Genomic DNA, 19,417 nt, shown 5'->3' on the forward strand with positions numbered 1-19,417 from the left:
AATAAATTATCTTTCCATTGAGTGCTTGATGAACAAAATTGGCCAAGTATTGACGACGTTATGGCTTGATGAATCGGGAAATTTACGAAAAATATGCTAGGTAGACATTTCCCTGTCCGGTCGAAATGAAGATCTAACATTAGATATGTGAATGTGAAATGTACCATGTAAAATAATTGTGTATTGATAAATAATAAATAAATGATGTATTTTATATGTATGTATTTATGCATGTATTATGTGAACTGATGTGTATGTAAATAATGTTTATATATTCTAATAAATAAATGATTTAATTCACTCTGTGTCCTATCATATTTTATTTTTTATTTTTTGACTATGTAAATCAATATTAGGTTAGCATTACTTGCTATTAGCTAACAAGAGTCAATCGCCTTTACATTGATATATCTGTATACATGTGTATATACATATATTAATTCAGTTTGATATACTTACTAAAAAATGAGAAATTACTGAAAACTTCACACATGTCCATTCAGTTCATGTTGTCTTCAGGTCCACCATATCGGCATTAACTCATCCTCGATACTCCAGGGGTTCCGATCACTTACGATCTCTACACCCCTGGACTATCTCATAGTGAAATTGAAGGCAGCTCAGCTAAAAACATTTGACCAATCACAGGCCAGCAAAGATTTCCTTTGAAGACTACAGAGAGAGCGACGCCTAACATCAGAGTCACACAGTCAACCACAGTGTACCGTTATACGGTTCTTTTGATGTACATCAAAGGACTAAATTACCTGTTCTTTCCAGTTGCCTCCAGTTTTACTATGAGATAGTCCAGGGGTGTAGAGATCGTAAGAGATCGGAACCCCTGGAATATCGAGGATGGCATTAACTATACAGTAAGCGACCCTTTTCTACAAACTTTGAAATTAAGTGTTCATATTTTTTTTACACATAAATACATTTTGTAGCATTAATATAGTTTATTAGTGAATAATATTGGATAAAACAAAGATATATTACTTCCATACACGAATTAATACTCTAAAACCCCGTTCAGGTCCTCCTTCAGGTCCCGTTCAGGTCTTTATAATTAAGTCTTCAAAACAATTTTTTTCACAAAAAAAGACATCAAGATGTGTATTAATATATATTCTAGCATAAAATAAAGAGATATTCCATATAAATATGCATTTAATACTCTAAAACCCCGTTCAGGTCCTCCTTCAGGTCCCGTTCAGGTCCATTCAGGTCTTTAGTATACTCCTCGAAATGTCGTCTCGGCTCTAATGGGCACCTAAAAAACCAAGCCAAAATCACAAAATCTACGCTTGTGGTGGTAAACAGTATCCATAACTGTGTTCATCCACAATCTCCTTTGGAGGTGTCATGACCCGTACTTTGTAGAAACCCCATTTAAACATCGTGTAGCTCACTTACTTTAACCGTGACCGCCATGTTCATTTTTTTTTCGTGCTAGGTCCCTGTGATTTATTCGAGAGCTTCTGGAGGCCTAGAGGCCCCCATACCCCTCGCCTGATTTATTATATACTATTGGTTAAAGATTTTCGTGCCAGGTCCCTGTGATTTATTCGGGAGCTTCTGGAGGCCTAGAGGCCCCCATACCCCTCGCCTGATTTGCTTTAGCTTGGTCCCACGCACTTCTAACCTCAAAACCTGAGTCCGCTCCTGATAAAGAAAAAGTTGACCAACGGACGGACAACGGACCGTCCTTGCAAATATCAACTAAAAATTAGTGGCATACAACCTTCGAACAAAAAGAGCGAGTTATTCCCCTTGAACTCTATTGTCCAATCAGAACTGCAGACAGCATAAAATTTGGTGGCAGAGGAAAATAAACATGTGCTAGAGACTAAGTGGTATCGTCAGTGAAACAAGATGACGGGGGACAGCAGCAACCCCCCTATAAGTGCTGAGGACAACAAAAAATACCAAGAACTCTTTGACAAACTCGACGTGAACAAAGATGGACGTATTGATATCGCAGACTTAACAAGTTCTCTCACGGAAATGAACGTTCCTGTTGGACAAGCTCAGGTTATATTTCAGAATGCAATAAATATTTACATTGCATCAACGTTATTTATGCCTAATATTGTCTTTATTGGATATTGTTTAAATATTGAGTATGTATCAGAGCAATGCAGTAAACTGTGGGATTAATGGGCGTTCCTGTAGGGTAGCTATTCACACGGTCTGCTGAACAGGGTGGAATAAACAACTTAAGATGTATATTTGCTTTCATTTCAACTTTAAAGTAACTTGACCCACATACGAGTAACACACACGCTCACACACAAACATATTCAAAATATTCTGCCTAGGTTCTTATTAGCGTTCATATTAGCATAGCTGCATATGCTTAGTTTTATTGTGATAAATGCTTCTAAATTTATCTTTGACAAAATCATAGCAGTTACCAGTGTTAAAATGATTATAATGTTTTTGTTTTATTTTCAGGAATTCTTAAAGAAACATGACTCAAACAAAGATGGTCAGATTGACTTTGCCGAATTCCTTAAATATGTCACCGTACATGATCAACAACTCCGACTTTATTTCAAGAAAATTGATACTAACCAAGATGGTAAGTTGTTAAGTGATTTTATTTGATGCATTTTAAATGAAAACTTTCTCAACAAATATTTTGTCAGCACATAAAATATGATCAGCAGTCATGACCACAGGCACATTGAATGTTAATCCAATAATATTAGATCTCGATATTGAGAAACTTCTGATGTGCAATATCGAGATCTAATGCCCGAACCCTATACGAGTCTTCGCAAGTTCCGCCCTCGAATTAGAGCGGAACTTTGACGCTTAATTACCAAGTGAAAAACTTACCAGAATGTCAAAAAACATGTATAGCGTGAATCATTAGTTATCCATGAACACATCCTGGTATAAGAAGAGGTATGACATAACATTAATCCACGGAATAATCACACATTTAAGAGCTGACCCATAGCATCGCTGTATAATCTAGGTTAATTCCTATTCAAATTTTCGTCACTTCCGGTTTATCAAATTATAGTACGGTGTATCAAATGGAAAGATAATATTAATAGTGGTAACCAAGGTTGTTTATATGCACGGAAACAAGTATTTTTTATTAGTTCTGATTGATTCTGGAAATATTTAAATAAATTAATGCATTTTTGTCGAAATACTGCAAAATATTTCATAGATAATGATACTTTTACTTTCCGTCACCATTCCGTAATTTGTAACAACCGAGTAAAAATGGCGACCGGGTAGACTTACAAATAGTGGTGGGGGTATAGAAATGTCTAAATTCGGTATAACAGTGCAATAGTGACGTTTTGAATTTTGGATTTAACATGATTTGGGATAATTCTTTCAGGATATAAAAGGTTAGTGTAAACACAACTTGAAATTTTGAATTTATATTGAGCCCATTTCTGCGCCGTGTGAATCCTGCCTCGATTGTTAGAGGTTAGACACGACGTAATGATCAAAAGTGTCTCGTCGTGCTATACCTCTAACATTGTTGGAGTAATTGAATGTATGACCTCTGCAGCAGTATGTACTCGTATTCAAACACAAGTATGACTGGCAATGAAAATTACTGATTTGAGAAATCTATTTTCTTTATGAAATTCAGAAGTCCAGAAAACTTATAATCTATAGCTACCACCAGATGATTATGATGTAAAAAGATTTGACTGTTGATGGTTCCTGTTTGTTAATGTCTTGGTGTGTATATAAGTAAGTTTAACTGCCTATGTAATTACAGAAAATGGGGCATAATTAGTGAGCTAGGGCGAGTTTGATTCTAATTTTCTGTTTCATAGGTACAATTGATGCCAGCGAGATCCAGGAGTCTTTTCGTAAACTAGGCTTAAATATTGACAGAAATGAAGCTCAGAAATTATTACAGAGGTGAGTCATTGCACTTATAATTAATTAATAGGCAACTAAACGGGCTGTGGTGCTTATAATGGTGATTATAATAATGATTTATTTGTATTTTAACAATTTTAACAAATTAAACTACCGCAAAACATAATTGTTAATCAAGATATTTCTATACTAAACAGACTTTGATTACCATAGACAATGTTGTGTAGCTTTAGATATTTTATTATAATAACTAATTCACATATTTAATTTAATCAAACAAATCTGACTGTGTTTAGAATGGATAAGGATGGCACTCTAAAAATAGATTTTAATGAGTGGAGGAACTTTTTGCTGTTGTCCCCGGCCCAGAACATCCATGATATGTTACACTACTGGAGACATGCTTCTGTAAGTTGTTGTTTTCTCACCACATACACATCAGTATATCTACAAATTCAGTGTCTGATATTAACTTATTTTATGAGATGGCCTGTAGGACCACCCGATATTAGTTTTGTTGGTCCTTCTTAGTGTTAATTTGTCCTTAATCCACTTTAGAAGTAAAGATAAAGCATGTTAGGTCAAAATGCATTTTAATCTCCAATTGTCTGATTAATATTTAGTGGTCGTTGTAGACAATCTTGGTGGTCCATCTTATATTTTGGTGGTTGTGTGCCACATGATCTCTCCTGGTATTGACCCTGTTATTATCAGACAAAAAGAGAACATCAAAGTTCCATTACCTTATGTTACAGTTGTTGTTGATTACTTCAGTTCTTTCTCATGCACCTTTCAGCTTGAATTATCATTTTACACCAGAATAATGTTTTTATCTGTGATTATGAATAGTATGTTAATTTGTACTTCACAGATAATAGATATTGGTGAGAACAATATGGTTCCGGATGATTTCACCGAGAAGGAAATGCAGACTGGGATGTGGTGGCGCCACCTAGTAGCTGGAGGTGCTGCAGGTGCGGTGTCAAGAACATGTACGGCCCCTCTAGATCGTCTCAAAGTTTTGCTTCAGGTAAGAATATCTTTACTCAAACATCAATCTGATTGAAATACAGATCCTTATAACCACTCCGTTAAATAGAGAATCTGAGAAAATTCCGTAAAGGGTCATGTTTGGATGACCTTTTCACTGCATGTACTTCAGATCACATACATTTTCTAAACATTACTGTGTCAACTGATAACGCCATTTACCCCAGTATACGTATACATTAACTTTGTTGTGCCATTTACCCCAGTATACGTATACATTAAACTTTGTTGTGCTTTTTGGGTGAGATGACTACGTACAGGAAAATAATTCGGACAGCTTTTTCAAATTATTTCGTCCTCAGTCAAGATTTTGACAGTGCCAATTTGATTGGCCATTTCCAAAGGTCATCTGGACGTGACCCCTAATTGGATGTTGTCAGATCCTCTTATCAAATGCAGTGATAATAAGGATTTTTATTTTAATCAGATTGCTCAAACTTCTACACTATCCTACGACTACAGGTTTTCTTTCAATCCAAAGAAAAATTTATTTCAAGTGATCAAAATAAAAAAAAGTAAGAGTTAATATCTCTTTCTATTGATTAATCTAAGTATTGTGGTCGACTATATGATTGAATGTTACAAAAACACAAAGGGATTCTTAAAAATTCCAATACATGAATCTTAACATTTTAATTAATAGTCATCATTTGGAATGGTCCTTATTTTATGACTTTTTGCATTACTATACATGAAATGATATGCTTGAAAGAAAACAATTATTCAAAACTAAAAACCCTCGAAAAGCTTCACATTTTCGACCTAAAATTAGTAAATACAAACCATATAAGGGGACACAACTCTTTAACAGGTACATGCCTCCAGTAAAAACAACTACGGTGTGGTAAATGGCTTCCGGTTCATGTTAAATGAGGGAGGTGTGAAATCTCTATGGCGAGGTAATGGAATTAATGTCATCAAGATAGCCCCTGAAACTGCCATTAAGTTCATGGCATATGAGCAAGTAAGTAGTTCTATATATATTGTATGAATCTTAAGTATATTGTCAATAATAGATAGAAAAAAATTGTATTCTGTTGCAATAATTGTAGGGCTGAAACGATTATTCGGTCATGATCACATGTAATCGATTACTAATCGATTAATCGTTTGAATTGAAGGCAACTATATTGTTTCACTACTGACTACTGAAAATGTCCGCCATGTTTTGTTATCAACTAATAATAACACCTACCGTATAATATGACAGAGGACATGCCTTATATAATATAAGCCTACCAACAAATAAGAATAGATTTATTGACAAAACAAACGTATTTTATCCCAAATAAGCTCTGAATTCCGTTCCTGTATCGTCTTCCGTAACATCGTCTAAATCAAGTCTGCTAACCGGCTGTTTTGACGTGACCTTCACACGTACGACTAATCAACCAAATCTGGATCGCCACGGAGCGACATGACCAAATTTTCGTCAATTAACTTTTTTATTTCCGTGATCAAAAAAATAAAATAAATCAACAACTCTTATCTTCAATTAGAATATGAACAAAAACATTCTTTTTATATGATAAACACATGCAATAGTAAAATTTAAATGTTCAAGATTACTGCTCCTTCCGCTCCCGAGCATCCCGGCGGCGATTAGGCCTCCGTAACGTAACAACATGGAGTTGATCGCTAGTGAAAATTGGCGAACAGCGTGTTGCAAGCTTTCTCATGACATCCACTTTTTCATTGATTAATGACTTTAACTTCCACAGAGACGTAATTTAACAAGCATTTCTCACATCATATATGCTTTGTTGAGTTCAAAACATGTACATAAAGAGATGAAACTCCAGTCGGAAAAGCTTACTCAAAAATCCATGATCTGTCAACGTGTTTAGTCAGCTTTCAATGCACTTGCTATGCATGTTACGGTAAACGATTAATAAAATCTTTAATCGATTATCAGCGATTAGCTTCATTAATCTAATCGCCTCCGATTATTCGACTAATCCTTTCAGCCCTAAATAATTGTAATTAAATTTCATTATTTTAAGTAAATAAACTGCATTTACATGTAATTTTCTCCCACCATTCACTGATTTGTCATCAGTTTTAGCTGTGGGAGATTTCTCTGTCAAACCATAGGGTATGACAGATTACGTGCACCAACCTTTTGAACCTGAAGATAATTATGTGACGTCCTGACTTCATAAAGTGTGACAGTGGCGTGCTTTGTTGATGATGTCATCAATATTGATGTGCAGACGATGGAACTATGTTCATGTCGCGGTGAAAATGCTTCTTTTGAGGCTATTATCTCTTCCTTTTCTTTTGTATATGGGAGAAAAAGAATCATTCCCTACCTATGAGGGTGTGAAAACAAAATCACAACCCTCAGGGAAATTCCTGAATGTCCAATCCTTGGCAAGCCTCGGGTTGGACATTCATGAATTACCCCTCCGGTTGTGATTTTGTTGTCACGCCCTTTAGGTAGGGAAAGGTTCTATTAGTCATTAATATCTATTAACTATATATGTGTTAAATATATTCTAGGTACATGTTAACATTTTTCAAAAGCATATTAGGAAATGGGTTTAAAATTTATTAAATGTAATTTAAGATAAAAGCCTATTTCCGTGGAGGTGACCCTCAGAAAGAGCTGAGTGTTGTGGAACGTTTGGCTTCAGGCTCCCTCGCTGGCTGTATATCTCAGACTGCTATCTATCCAATGGAGGTAAGACCCTTGTACATAGCATTCCATCGTGTCTATCCCAATGGAGGTAAGACCCTTGTACATAGCATTCCATCGTGTCTATCCCAATGGAGGTAAGACCCATCTCAGACTGCTATCTATCCAATGGAGGTAAGACCCTTGTACATAGCAGTCCATCGTGTCTATCCCAATGGAGGTAAGACCCTTGTACATATCATTACATCGTGTCTATCCCAATGGAGGTATGACCCTTGTACATAGCATTCCATCATGTCTATCCCAATGGAGGTAAGACCCTTGTACATAGCATTCCATCGTGTCTATCCCAATGGAGGTAAGACCCTTGTACATAGCATTCCATCGTGTCTATCCCAATGGAGGTAAGACCCTTGTACATAGCATTCCATCGTGTCTATCCCAATGGAGTTAGACCCTTGTACATAGCATTCCATCGTGTCTATCCCAATGGAGGTAAGACCCTTGTACATAGCATTCCATCGTGTCTATCCCAATGGAGGTAAGACCCTTGTACATAGCATTCCATCGTGTCTATCCCAATGGAGGTAAGACCCTTGTACATAGCATTCCATCGTGTCTATCCCAATGGAGGTAAGACCCTTGTACATAGCATTCCATCGTGTCTATCCCAATGGAGGTAAGACCCTTGCACATAGCATTCCATCGTGTCTATCCCAATGGAGGTAAGACCCTGGTACATAGCAGTCCATCGTGTCTATCCCAATGGAGGTAAGACCCTTGTACATAGCATTCCATCGTGTCTATCCCAATGGAGGTAAGACCCTTGTACATAGCATTCCATCGTGTCTATCCCAATGGAGGTAAGACCCTTGTACATAGCATTCCATCGTGTCTATCCCAATGGAGGTAAGACCCTTGTACATAGCATTCCATCGTGTCTATCCCAATGGAGGTAAGACCCATGTACATAGCATTCCATCGTGTCTATCCCAATGGAGGTAAGACCCTTGTACATAGCATTCCATCGTGTCTATCCCAATGGAGGTAAGACCCTTGTACATAGCATTCCATCGTGCCTATCCCAATGGAGGTAAGACCCTTGTACATAGCATTCCATTGTGCCTATCCCAATGGAGGTAAGACCCTTGTACATAGCATTCCATCGTGTCTATCCCAATGGAGGTAAGACCCTTGTACATAGCATTCCATCGTGTCTATCCCAATGGAGGTAAGACCCTTGTACATAGCATTCCATTGTGCCTATCCCAATGGAGGTAAGACCCTTGTACATATCATTCCATCGTGTCTTTCCCAATGGAGGTAAGACCCTTGTACATAGCATTCCATCGTATCTATCCCAATGGAGGTAAGACCCTTGTACATAGCATTCCATCGTGTCTATCCCAATGGAGGTAAGACCCTTGTACATAGCATTCCATTGTGCCTATCCCAATGTGATTAAAACCCTATTTGTAAACCAGCTTATTTTGTCATGTATCACAACCAATCAAAATTCGCAAAAAAAAAAAAAATTTCAACAGAAATGTTTTTAATTGTCAATAAAAATGTGAAATTAAGTAATTGGGAAAATCTGTTGGTCTACAATTTTATGATATAAGATATTTGGCTAGCTTATAACTACATGTAACTCTGTGTCATATGACACCTGTCACAAAATCTTTATCATTGATTCCTTCAGGAAATTTGATCAAACTCTCTTAAGTTGTGAATGATAACAATTACAACCTGATATCTTGGACAAGTTTCAGAATCAAGTAAAATGCATTGATATGTGTGACAATATGTGTCCCTTTAATTAGGTCAGTGTTACTTTCCTTTACAGCCGTGCTACCCCAACTGAGAACGATGCGTGTATATAAACCCCTACCGCTCTACCGCTGACTTGTATCGATGTATTGAATGAGTGAAGCTAGTTATTTATAGACTCGAGTACTGTCGCCAATTCACACGTAAATCGCGGGCGCTCTGCCTATATTAGCTGTACCAAACACAATCGTAATTGTTACAAATACCGTAAACTTGTGTAACTTACACACCAGTGTACTTTGCACATGCATTTTCTCTTAGGGCTGAAAATGCTGAAAATGCTGAAAAAAATCTACTATCGGTATATTTTCCGCATTTAAAAATTGGGGGGGAAACGATGTCCGGGGAACCATAAATTCAATGTTATAAAGGTGGTAATTTCATTGCAAAACATTCACAATAAGTGCTTGACAACTTGCACAAAGAAGTGTTGTAGTTTGAAGAAATATCATATTATAATTGCATTGTGTTTGTTTTCTTTTATTGGCCACTGCCGTAACTGAAACAGTGAAATATATCTTGCAGAACATGTCAAAAACATCGACAGTCCGCCGTACTCCGTACATGTCAATGTCTGGAGATATTACACATTAATAGTTATCAGAACTATTTGAAAATATTATTATCTAGTTACTTAAAATTGCCACAATAAGTTATTAGTGTGTTTGAGATCATTAACAAACTTTAAAGAGCAATCGGATAGCAGATACGTTGGCTTGCAATAAACATGCACATTGTGAGTGAACTCACTACATTTTGCAGGTAACCAGATCCAAGCTGATGGCTAATTATATAAAACAATACGGTTAAAAATGCCACTAACCTTGTAGCTTGTTAGTTTTGCTGTAATAGTATTACAAACCACTTACTGAAAGTCCTAAATATAGGACAGTTTAGGACCCATCTTATAAATCCCACATGTGTTTTGACTTTTTGCACACGGCCTACAGCCGGGACACATGGCGGTTCCCTACGTAATGAGCATTATTAGATCTATAAGGAGTTCCATATGCAATTTTACTAGAAATATGAAGATTGTTAAAATATCTAAAGTAAAGACATACTAGTCAAGTGAATGTTGATGTAATTTGAAGAATATTTGTTTTGTTTTTAAGTAGATACAGACGCATTGTTGATGATATATAGATCGGTTAAGCTAACTAGCCATTCAGTTTCGTTAAGCTGGAGGAGAGGCCCGAGCGTAGCATCCAGTACGAATTTACCTGTGGATTTGGCGACAGTACTCAAGTCTATAAATAACACGGCTACAGAGTACACTCATTCAATACATCGATACAAGTCAGCGGTAGAGCGGTAGGGGTTTATATACACGCATCGTTCTCAGTTGGGATAGCACGGCTGTAATACCTACATTGAAGAAAAACCTTTCCAGAGAAATCTATTTATCACTGGCTTATATATTTCAGGTGTTGAAGACAAGACTTGCCTTGAGGAAAACAGGACAGTTTAATGGTATATTTGACTGTGCTATGAAGGTCTATAAAAATGAAGGATTAAGAATGTTTTATCGCGGCTACGTACCAAATATCATGGGGATTATACCATATGCTGGTATAGACTTAGCTGTTTATGAGGCAAGTAAATCCTGTCTTGGCTTCATATCAGTACAATACATGTAATATGTATATTAGTATTTGGTCACACAAGATTACCAAACTCATACAGATAGCACTTGATTCGTCTTGTGTTGAGTTGTCTGTGTATTGTGTAATCAAGTATTGAGTACTCTTCAAGACTAACACATATTTTAAGGAATGTGCTAGTTCTTGTTCTTGGATAACACTAAACATGCTTGTATAATACAGTAACAAAGTATGACTATGTATATAGTTTAATAATGTTAGCATAAAGCTATTTTAAGCAGATAAAAATATTAATATATATGAATTGACCTGGAGAAAATGTTATGTATTTCAGACTCTAAAAAAGACGTATAGACAAAGAACAAATGGTGAGGATCCTGGCATCCTTGCCCTGCTTGGCTGTGGTACAATAAGTTCTACATGTGGGCAGCTGTCAAGTTATCCCTTAGCTCTGATCCGTACAAAACTACAGGCTCAAGGTAATGTTCACTGTTGAATATTTTACAGTAAAACATGGTTATAACAAACCTCTAAGGTCTAACAAATCACTTGATTATAAACATGGTTTGTTTGTTAAACACACATATAGGCACCGTAAATTACTACATGATTACCATTAATTTGTTTTTAAACATAGTTGTTATGAATATGTTTCCCCTTTATTCTTCTGTTGCATTTTTTGAAAATACTGACAATGGAGTTAATTCCCCTCATATTATTGATGTTTAATAACTTTATTGTTGTCGATAAAAATGTTTCAAATATGATTCTTCTCTATCTATTCCCTCCTTCTCGCCTGACAGCATGTTCATTTCAGGTTACTTGATTTAGGACAGTATATTTGTCGGATTTTAGACTTACATTCTGCTGAAAGAGGGATTTGATTTAATTGAAAAGGCATAAAATTAACTGATAAGCAAAATGATTTTTAAATTACACTTAATCTAGCTTCTTTAAGCAAAATGATTTTTAAATTACACTTAATCTAGCTTCTTTCTACAGTAGGTTTTTTGTGCTTATGGCAAGGTCAAATCTTATAAGCATTATATAAATCATACAACGGATTGAATAGGCGTTGTTGTAAAATAGGTATAATATACATAAACTTGTAATGTTACTGATAATCTATAATGTCATCCAGAGAGTTTCTTCAAAACTTACACCATAATTTGATGCCACCTTTCAGGAGCTAAAGGTACAGACACATTATCATCTATGTTTATGAAGATAGTGAAACAGGATGGGTTCTTTGGACTTTATCGTGGCTTGGCTCCCAATTTTATGAAGGTGATACCTGCTGTGAGTATAAGTTATGTTGTGTATGAGCACTCACGAGATGCTCTTGGAGTGAAATCAGGGTAACTCTGGCAAGTACTCAAGGCTAGGAGTCAAGTCAGGATAAACCTTGCCAACACTCGAGGGACAATCTTGTTGTCAAGGTGGGGCAAGCCTGATGCACACTCCCTGGATGTTCTTGGAGTCAAGTTTGAGTAAACTTGAAGAGCACTTTCAGGACGTTCTTGGAGTTGTCTGGGTAAAATTATCAGAATTGAAGTTGGGACTGTCCTGAAGGAGGACGTTACTGTGATATCTGGATATTCTGACAAGAGAATAGCTACTATACACCAGTGTCTCTACTGAGATCTCGCATATAATATACAGAAAGGACAGACTTCACAAAACTTAATTCCTATTCAAGGTTTGTTACATTTCTCCTTAAGATAGTCTGTACAGAGAGGCTGTTGTAGTATATAATAGACCTTCCAGTGATGGCATGTACTTACCATGACCAAAATTGAATTTATTAATAATAATTTACCATGATGCTATTTAGTGACATTATCGCGTGATTTTGACCACCAGTATTTAGGTCTTTGCTTATTGTAGAGTTATCACCCTTAAAAGTAGTTAATGATTGTAATGTCATTAGTTTTGGAGCAAACTTTGTCATTTTCTCTGAAAAATTTGACTTTACTCTCATAAAATATGATGTAACAATCACTACCTACCTGCAAGGGCAAATAACTCTGTAATATGCAAAAACAAAATATTTACCTGTGAAATTATGTTTTAATATGATGGAACTAAGAACATTAAATTTATTTAACTCTAAAATTGATCTAAAGCCCATACACTGATATTCATCCTGGGAACAACAAACCTACATTCACATTTGAGCTGTTCTTATGGACAATTTTGTCGATGTCCATATATATGATATCAAAAGCGATAATCTTTTTTCGACTTTTTTTATTTAACCATTTGACCACTTTCATTCGAGTTGGTCCCATAACGTTTAATGGGAAGAATCACTTTTGGCCAATTTTTACTGAAATGATTAAAAACTCAGGTGACTGTTCAGGCCCCATGGGTCTTTTACTTCTCTGTGATAAAGTGATAGAAATGAGTTTGTAGGCTTATCCCTGGTAGAAACCTGATAGTGCTGATCCCAAAACTAACAGAATGGTGTATTTAGATGGAAGTGATACCTTCTACTTTCATCTGTCAATATAATTATGTTTGATTTAGAATAAAGTTAGTTAAAAGTTGACCAATATTTTGAAATGACAAGTTAGACTTAGAAATTTTAATGTGTTATAATATAATTGATGGAGAACATGTAGATTAGATAGGATATATATATATAATAGACATTTCTCTCATTTTTTTTTTATTTTTTTTTATCTATTCCATTGTAACGTCTACTTGACTGCAGGACTCTGAAATGAATCACGTCTACCAAGATAGGATTGTATCCTATAATTTCAGTGTGATCTATATGGATTAAATTCTGTGAATTATATATCCCTTGTTAACACCTGGAGTCCTGTGATCAGGTAGATGGGTTTTTGAACAGTCCTTATGAACCAAGTAAAAGCACATATTTGTATAGAACTATAGATACATATTTAATGTTAAATTAATTGATATCTTTAATATTCTATCACTGCATATTTAAAATGGATCTTAGAACACTTAATGACATATAAGTAATTAGAATCCTAAAAATTGTGATATACACTGTAGATGTAGTGCTGTTCATTGAAACTCAATGTCTTTGCAATAACTATCGTGTAACCTGAAATATGTACGAGTACATTTACTCATTGCTAGGAATTTTAATACCAGTTTGGGTACAAATTGTTGTGCTTAATTACTTAACTTGCCAATGACACAATTGTATTGATAACACATATGCTATGTTATTATTGCTTTGCTTCAAAATGAAATTACACCAAACAGATGTTTGACATTAGTAACAGTTATTTATGCATATGTTACTGAGATATTTGCTACATTAACTGTGGTATATTGCTAGATTATCTGTTTTAAGAATATATATATATATGCCAGTACTTTATCATTTGCTTTTAAATTGTCACTTGTGACAAATGTTATGCTAAATTTTGCATACAGGTATATAATATTAATAAGTTTGGTGAAATACATACCAATTTCCTGAAGTGTTCCAAAAACTTGCATTTTAATACTTGGATTCTTAAAAAATAATGCTGTCATGTGTTTTTGTGTGTAAATGAGTTGAGTGTTGATTTCAAAAGTCTACTGCTTGGTGCAATGTAAACATTTAAGCAGAAAAGAAAAATGGTTTTCATCAGACATTTATAATGATATCTTGGGCTTTGTTATTTTCTTTTTTTACAAGGTGGTAAATCAGAGGATTTGGCGTGAATTATATGAGATAATATTTTGTTTACCTGTTTTATGTTGGTGCAGAGGACATGTCTGAATTGATGTTCAAGATTCCAGGTTAGAGGGGTAACAGAACTGCCTTTTGTGTCGCTTGCAGAATACAGGATATTTATGTATCAGTTGTGTGTTGCCTGCAGTATACAGTGGACCCGCGATAATCCGGACGCCGGTAGTCCGGAAAACTCACAATCCGAACGGAAATGTCAGGGAACGGATTTTCGTAACGTTATTTATACTCACTAGTCCGGAAATTCGTATTCCGAATCCGGAATTCCATTTTGGGAATGGAATGTCATTTTCGTTAATAAATTCCCGCAATAATCCGGACAATTTGTTGTCGCCACGTGCCGAGAAAATCCAAGGCCAGCTACAGTCATGTGTACAATACACACAATCACTTGACACTGAGTGTGTTGTCATAACGACGACTGCCAGGTCATAGCCACGGGCGTTTACATGAACACCTTTTACACGGGTACATGCAGTCATGTAACGGTTCATTGGTTTTCTATAGGATATCAAACTTCAGTGTTGTTATTGAGATACAAAATATATGTTTAGCCACATGCTTAAACATGCAGTTTGAGCTTGGGTACGGGTACGTATGCTGTAACAAAGACATAGATAATTTATACTATCTAAATCTCTAGCTGTAGATATCTTAATTATTACGCATGCAGAATATATCGCTATGAGCATCGGATACAATAAAATTCGAATAGATTCACATACATTTAAAATTCTTATTAATTTTGTGAGTATTATCTCACTCAAGGATGTATGTGAATCTATTCGAATTCGTCGCCTATGGTATAAGATATAAAGGCTACGCATATGCCATTTACACGTGTGTGACATTGTGCACGAAGTTTGACGTGAACGGGCGCGTGGTTGTTACAAACGTCTGTAGGTCAGAAAGCAAAGACTTGTGGAAATGGTCATTAAAAACACACATACAAAACAACAATTATATGAGTTCATAAAATGTTCACAACTATTTGTTATCATAGTTTTTTATGCCAAGAACGTAGATGATATTGATCCTTTGTTAGGCAATTTGCCGTTCGATAGATCAAGAGTGGGATACGTAGCTATATGCATACATAGTACACAATTAACAATGGCTTTAGGTTTCGTATTTTGAAGAAGAAATACGTTTATTCACTATCTTTAACGTAATGATATAAAACTACCTATAAAACATAACAAACGAAGTATTAATTCTTACTTATGATACACGTATATATTACATAAAAGCCTATCATCGATTACGAGGTCAAGGGGAGTAACTCGTACGTGACAATTTAATTGACTAAGAACACGGAATTCGGCAGTCCGGAAAACTCGTAATCCGGACGGTTTAGGCTGGGAACGAAGGTGTCCGGATTATCGCGGGTCCACTGTACAGGATAAATCTAGGTGTCGCTATGTTTCATTGGTGTTAATTTCCGTACAAAAACTTAACTAGGAGTTTTATGAAAACGCAAACTTCATACATCTCTTCACTTTATTTGAAATTGCTTTTCAATCTCAATGGTCAGAGGTGAAGGTCTACTTCAAATATAAAATTGAAAAAGTTTCCATTTGATCACTGAAGTTTCCTTGGGCAAATCAAGCTTCTGTGCTCAAGGTAATTATTACTATGAGTATAATACTTGTATTTGTGCTATTACGTTAACTTGATGCACGTTGCAGGCGACACATCCTCTTTCATGGAATTATCATCCTTGTATTTAATTTTCACTACTGTCCATTATAATACATATTTGCCAGGTTTAATGGGCTTCAAACATTTAATGGGCAAATTATGTCTAGACGAATTAAATTAAAAAATCAAAACTAGGAAATTTTTGTTTGGGCACATGCTTTTTCAACATAATCTGTACACACAGCGTTCAATAAATGTGGTTTGCCTTTGAAGCTGCTATACACAGTGTAAAAATATTTATACTTTAATATTGAGATGTTGAGGTACATTGTAATGTTGTGAATTTGAAAATCTATAACTTACATTTATGTTTGTTAATGAACCAGGGATACCGATTTTGATATGTTAATTCAGTCAAATGCTTTTCCTGATAATGTTTTTGTTGCATCTTTAAATATTGTTTGTTGTAATCTGTATTGGTGTCTTTTTTTCCATGTGATGTACATTTTCATTTTGAACTTATCAAATAAGGCTATGAAGTGTCTTGTAGATGACAAAGAAATGTTACCAAAAGTGCAGGCTTAATCACAATTCCTCTCCATCAGGATAGGAAAATATGGTAAAGTTAGAATTTGTTTTCAATGTTCCATATTTGTGCTTGAATGATTACTACACATTTTATATAGAAATAAACACTTCCTTTTTCTGGAAAACCTGTAGTATCTATTACTTCTTCAGTATTATTAATTGAGGAAAAAAAAGATGAAATCCTGATTTATGATAATTTTAAAAATCTTTAAGAATTTTTTCGAACATCTTGAATGTTACAATTATTTATATGAATATGAATGCTTTCGAAGATGTCTAACTTTAATGCGACTTTGATATTAGGAAAATCAGTTTGAAAGAGCATATTTATAAACATGTTTACATTTAAATGTTATTTGTAATACCTGACACTTTATGAATCATATCCGATGTTTTGCATATACATTGATTTTGTTGTGACTGATAGCCATACAAAATTTAATGACCATGTTTTTGCGTCATTTTGTTGGTATGTATGTTGTACAAAAGAGTGCTTCACAGTTGTGTTTTACGCAAATTTTATACAATACATGAGATAATCACAAGATATGTTTTCTTTTTATATATGTAAGATTAAGTTAAAAAAACAAAGTTTCTTGTGTTGTTTCTGATTCAAAGTTTCCATTCCAAAACGTTTTACCTTGTTGTTATGATTATTTTGTTCTTTTGTTTGCTGAATAGCAGAAGTTCCGTTTTAAATCTTCATTTCAATTTGCCACATTTTGTTTTAACTGTTTTTCTGCTGGTCTTTGCTCACATGTATCTGTTACTGGAGATGTTAGCTGTTGACAAAGTGTTGAAAGGTATTTGTAGTTACCCAGTAGTAATTTTCCTCTAGAATGTGGTAGACCTAACAAAAAAAATTGTCGTCTGCTTTCAGTTAAGTTCATCAAGTTTCAAACACCAGTCAAGCATTTGTTTATACCATAGAAAACTAGATTTATGGTCGGGTTTTGTAAGGTTCTGATATATTATGACAGCTTCTAATGAATATCGACGAAGCTTAAGGATATCAGTCTAATTCCTTCATGCTCTGTGGCTGTTTAAGAGTGTATATTGTGGAAATTTTCATCTGATGCTGGGACTTTTTGTTCCTGGTAACATACAAAACTTGGTTGAAATAATAATTTCGTTAAATGAAGACTTACGATACAAAGTTTTGAACATGTTCTGTTTAGTGATTGTCTGTCATGGGAAAAACTTTTGATGACTTATAAGCTGTTGGTCAAGTTCTATGAGCTTTTGATGCAGCAATGTTTCAAAATGCAAAGTTAACAAAAGTTCCTTCTGCTTTCTGTGTAGCACATGTCGTTGAGGTTATAAGTACGATCTGGTTCATGTGCTTATTGTGTTTCATTGATATAGAAGTTAGATGAAATCTGCCTCTATTGGATAATTACACTGACTTAAAGGCCCACTACCTTTCCAGAGTAAAACATAAAGCTTTCCTAAAAACATATATAACATCAGAAAATACATATCAATGGCCTAAGATGAGGTAATACCACTCAAACATGCAAGATTTTCCTGTGTAAGATATGATAACTGTGGAGATTGCTTTTGCTATTTTGCCGTCTGGCGCAGTGACAGTCAACTAACCGCACGGTATTTAGGACGACGACGGGAAACATAAGACGACCCGCGTTATGAATATTAATTTTTTTATTCGTTTTAATTAATTTTCAGAAGATGATGATAAGTGAAGTATTAACGGTGAGTTAATAACTTTTGCGACTCTACAAAATTATCGATCTCGTATAACATTCCCATTTTAATAATTAAAAGCTGTTTCGGAAAGGTAGAGGGCTTTTAAAATTTGTGTATTTTCTACTTATTATCTTAATTCTTCTTGTTATGATCAGGAGATGCATGTGAAAGATGATAAAATTGTTTATATCTTTATAAATAAAGACTACTTAGATCATGTATCAAACAAAGAATTGATTTGTTTCTTTTGTTCCGTAGTTTATCTTTAAAGAATTATGATTTTATCTTCTTAAGACTCTATCACATACAGAAATTAATAACTGTGACTGAATCATGACGTGGTCAATCATTTCTAGATCATATCTTTTAATTATGACATGGCCAATGATTTCTAAATCATCTCTCTCAATTATGCCCCAGATATATCGCCTAATGCACGGAAAACCTATGTAGGAACAATACTGCCAGCAAATAAAGCAGAGGATAAAATAGGCCACAAGTCAGAATTGTTGACTATATATGGTTCAAGATACAGGCCAAGCATATATATGACTTAGTATAATCAAAGAGTTATGAATGTAAGTCATTCCAGTAATTGTATATACAGTATAGAAGAAATTGACATCTGTTGTCCTGCTTTCCCCTTGGGACCCTTTACGCTGTAGACCTTTGTTACTGAAGTGGCAGATGTTTATTGCTTGCAGTTGTGAATCTTTTATTATATAAAAAAACTGCTGATTTATTGAATAAATAATTTGATTATATGTTCAACTAACTAAA

The 19,417-nt window shown here is 35.0% G+C and overlaps 1 protein-coding gene across 1 annotated transcript; it reads left to right on the forward strand.

The window, feature by feature from the left end:
• The first annotated feature begins 1,781 nt into the window (after positions 1-1,781).
• On the forward strand, positions 1,782-19,417 carry LOC138320485 (calcium-binding mitochondrial carrier protein SCaMC-2-like). Its single transcript, XM_069263466.1, has 10 exons — positions 1,782-2,031; positions 2,455-2,581; positions 3,813-3,900; positions 4,158-4,269; positions 4,733-4,891; positions 5,723-5,875; positions 7,481-7,594; positions 10,807-10,974; positions 11,318-11,462; positions 12,170-19,417. The coding sequence occupies exons 1-10, from the start codon at positions 1,873-1,875 to the stop codon at positions 12,343-12,345; spliced, it is 1,401 nt and encodes a 466-aa protein (XP_069119567.1). The 5' UTR covers positions 1,782-1,872; the 3' UTR covers positions 12,346-19,417.

The sequence above is a fragment of the Argopecten irradians genome, chromosome 4, assembly GCF_041381155.1.
Source record: "Argopecten irradians isolate NY chromosome 4, Ai_NY, whole genome shotgun sequence".
Lineage (NCBI taxonomy): Eukaryota > Metazoa > Mollusca > Bivalvia > Pectinida > Pectinidae > Argopecten > Argopecten irradians.

Excerpts from the sequence above, each read along its gene's own strand:
- LOC138320485 (XM_069263466.1), top strand. The coding sequence starts at position 1,873 with ATGACGGGGGACAGCAGCAACCCCCCTATAAGTGCTGAGGACAACAAA. Across the intron at positions 2,032-2,454 it reads TTCCTGTTGGACAAGCTCAG|GAATTCTTAAAGAAACATGA; the intron begins GTTATATTTCAG and ends TTTTATTTTCAG. Across the intron at positions 4,892-5,722 it reads GTCTCAAAGTTTTGCTTCAG|GTACATGCCTCCAGTAAAAA; the intron begins GTAAGAATATCT and ends ACTCTTTAACAG.